This window comes from Austrofundulus limnaeus, unplaced genomic scaffold, assembly GCF_001266775.1.
Source record: "Austrofundulus limnaeus strain Quisiro unplaced genomic scaffold, Austrofundulus_limnaeus-1.0 Scaffold27, whole genome shotgun sequence".
NCBI lineage: Eukaryota > Metazoa > Chordata > Actinopteri > Cyprinodontiformes > Rivulidae > Austrofundulus > Austrofundulus limnaeus.
Genome location: NW_013952429.1, coordinates 458,070 through 460,713, shown reverse-complemented (window position 1 = coordinate 460,713; position 2,644 = coordinate 458,070). Strand labels below are relative to the sequence as shown.

General features: G+C 47.1%; 1 protein-coding gene across 2 annotated transcripts in view; it reads left to right on the top strand.

Moving 5' to 3' along the window:
- chtopa (chromatin target of PRMT1a) overlaps nucleotides 1–2,644 on the top strand; it is a 21,469-nt gene that overhangs the window by 6,117 nt on the left and 12,708 nt on the right. The window contains exons 2-3 of one of the 2 annotated variants that reach the window (XM_014004854.1): nucleotides 831–920; nucleotides 1,992–2,142. In XM_014004854.1, coding sequence (XP_013860308.1) covers nucleotides 856–920; nucleotides 1,992–2,142 — 216 coding nt within the window. In that variant the 5' untranslated portion in view covers nucleotides 831–855. The other variant, XM_014004855.1, reaches the window with a different exon arrangement.

Sequence of the window (2,644 nt, the reverse complement as noted above, 5' to 3'; positions counted from 1 at the left end):
GCTGTAAAAAACCCTACTGAGAGGAGAAATGTACCGAGCCGAGCAAGACGACTAAACGAGAGCTGCTAATGTCTTGTGACGTCCACGGCCTACCCCAGTTACCACTACTGTGCATGTGTGTCAACGACAGAAAGGCAGATGTGGCAGTGGAAGGTGTCAAAGCAGTTTGGAGAGAAAAACAAAGTAAAAAACAAAAAAAAACGATTAATCGATTATTAAGTTAGTCGTCGATTAATCGCGGCAGCCCTAGTTCACACTACTAGATTAAATTATTACAGGACATGGAGGCTTTTTGTTTCAGCGGGCACCCTCATCCCCCTCCTGCTGGAACGACTGGGCGCACCACTGCGACTGGAAATATTTTTAAGGCGCACTATTAAAAAATAAAGTCACATTTGCGACCAAATTAGTCTGAATGTAGAGCCCTGTCATGTACCAAGCATGTTGGGGGGCAGGTGGGCTGAACTCTGAACTACAGAAGCCCCAAAGAGTGCACTGGTGAAAAAAAAAATCTCAATTTTCCCAAAAGTAAATCTTTATAAACAGCAAATTTGAATTAATCGACTAAATCGATTTATCACCCAGCCCTAGTCCCAATGTAAAAGGGGGCTTTGAGTAGATTTGGGGGGACTTTTATGCCTTCAGGTGTGGGGACCGACTGGTTTCATATGTTAATGTCTGTCCTTTTCTAGGATTAAATTAGTCTGAGGTTGAGGACTGAGGACTTGTCAAACAGTGGCTTCATTTGAAAATAATTTGTTTAAAATCAAATGTTTACATCTTTTTCTAGCCTAGAATAAGTCTAACTGTATTTTTTGTCTTGTTTTCAGGAGTCTACAATCAGAGTTTCTCAAAATGAGTGCTGCCTCGTCCCAAAAAGTTGTCCTGAAAAGCACCACCAAAGTGTCTCTAAACGAGCGGTGAGGCGCCACGCACCCTGTCAGCTGTTAGTCACCAGAAGCGAAGGCCGCCCTTGGCTTTTTGTCATTGTAGTCCTCTCTACGCAAAGCTGCTGTGGGGGGAACCGGACCCAACATGGATGCAGTTCTGGCTGTTCCCTGTGTGTGCACTGCTCACTCAACTCTGTTGGCCCTGGCACCGTTTGTTAACACCTCAGCAGGTGGGCGAGGCGTAACGGTGTGGGGCAGCGAGGGTCTGTCCAGGCCACAACCTTTGTGTGAGCAGTGCACACATGCAGACAAGGGCAGAGGGTAGTGGTCACGCTTGGTAAGCAGTTTTAATCCTATGCTGGACCAGACCACTGTCCTAAAAGGCCTAGAAGTGCTTGCTCCTTGTTACACAGCGCTGTATAAGTTTGTGCCTTTCAAAGGAGCAGGGAGATGGTGCATCTCCTTATTCATTACAGCTTCTGGTTTTTCTCTCTCAACCTTGTGGATGAAGCACAATCCCTCTTTATTCCTCTGTTTCTTCCTTTCTTTTTCTCTCTGCTGAAGTCTGTCTACGACCCAAATGCTCAGCCCTAGCTTGGACGTGACTCAAAATCACCCCCAGTTACCTCCTCCCTCCTACCTCCCTGCAGCAGCACCACTAGCCCGGTGGTTAATGAAAAAGTCACGGTCCTTGCTGTAAGTGGCTGAGCGGCGCCTCATGTCCGAGGCCTCGGCTGCAGCGCGGTGACGTCCCAGCCTATCAGCCAGAGGCCTGTAAGTGGCAACTTTGAGCCGTTCTGGAGTCTTTTCTCACCTCCTGTTCTTGAAACTGTTTTTTTACTCTCCTGTGTTTCCGTCACCTCACCTGTGCTTGTTTAGAACATGCTGAATGCAAACAAAGATGTTTGTTGCATTGTCGAACCATTGAGAGAGAGAAAACAAGTGCCGGCGAGTGGAGCAGGAAGTCTTGCACAGAAGTCTTTATAGCCGCAGCTGTTTAATGAGAAATGACTTGATGTGGAATCCTGCTTCCTCCACCTGCTCTGTGTATCCCGTCCCCTTCTTTTACTTCCTTCCTCTTCTTCCCTCCCACCTTTAAAGCTTCACTAACATGCTGAAGAACAAGCAGCCCACAGCAGTAAGCATTCGAGCCACCATGCAACAGCAGCATTTGGCTAGCGCCCGCAATCGCCGGCTGGCCCAGCAGATGGAGAACCGTCCGTCAGTGCAAGCTGCTCTGAATCACAAACAGGTAAGGTCAAACATCGGGTAACAGCGGGGGTTATAGGCTTAGACTAGGGGGTCTGCAACCAGTGGCTCTGGGGCCACATGCTGCTCTGATGTTGCTGTCACTCAAAGCAGCAGGAGTCACAGAATGAGTTTACCTCTTATGTCCAACAGATCAAACACAAGTCAAACAAGTTTCCTCGTCTGCAGCGTGAGCTCATGGGTTGAAGTAAAAAAATCACAGAAACTTTAAATGTGAAAGGAGTCCCACCACTATTTGCTTGACTTAAGAAACCCACAACTGGTTGGTTTGTGAAGACACCTGTCAGGACTACTCATAGACTTGAATAAGATCACTAGACTGAGCCCCGCCCATCCTGTCCACTGGTAGTGTCTGTGACAGACTGGAGGAGCAGAAACAGACCAAACAGGTCAACAGCTCACAGCAAACATAGAAACTAATAAACAACAAGCTGGACTGGATCTGTTTCACAGATTATCTGTCATGTTTTTACAATAAATTAATA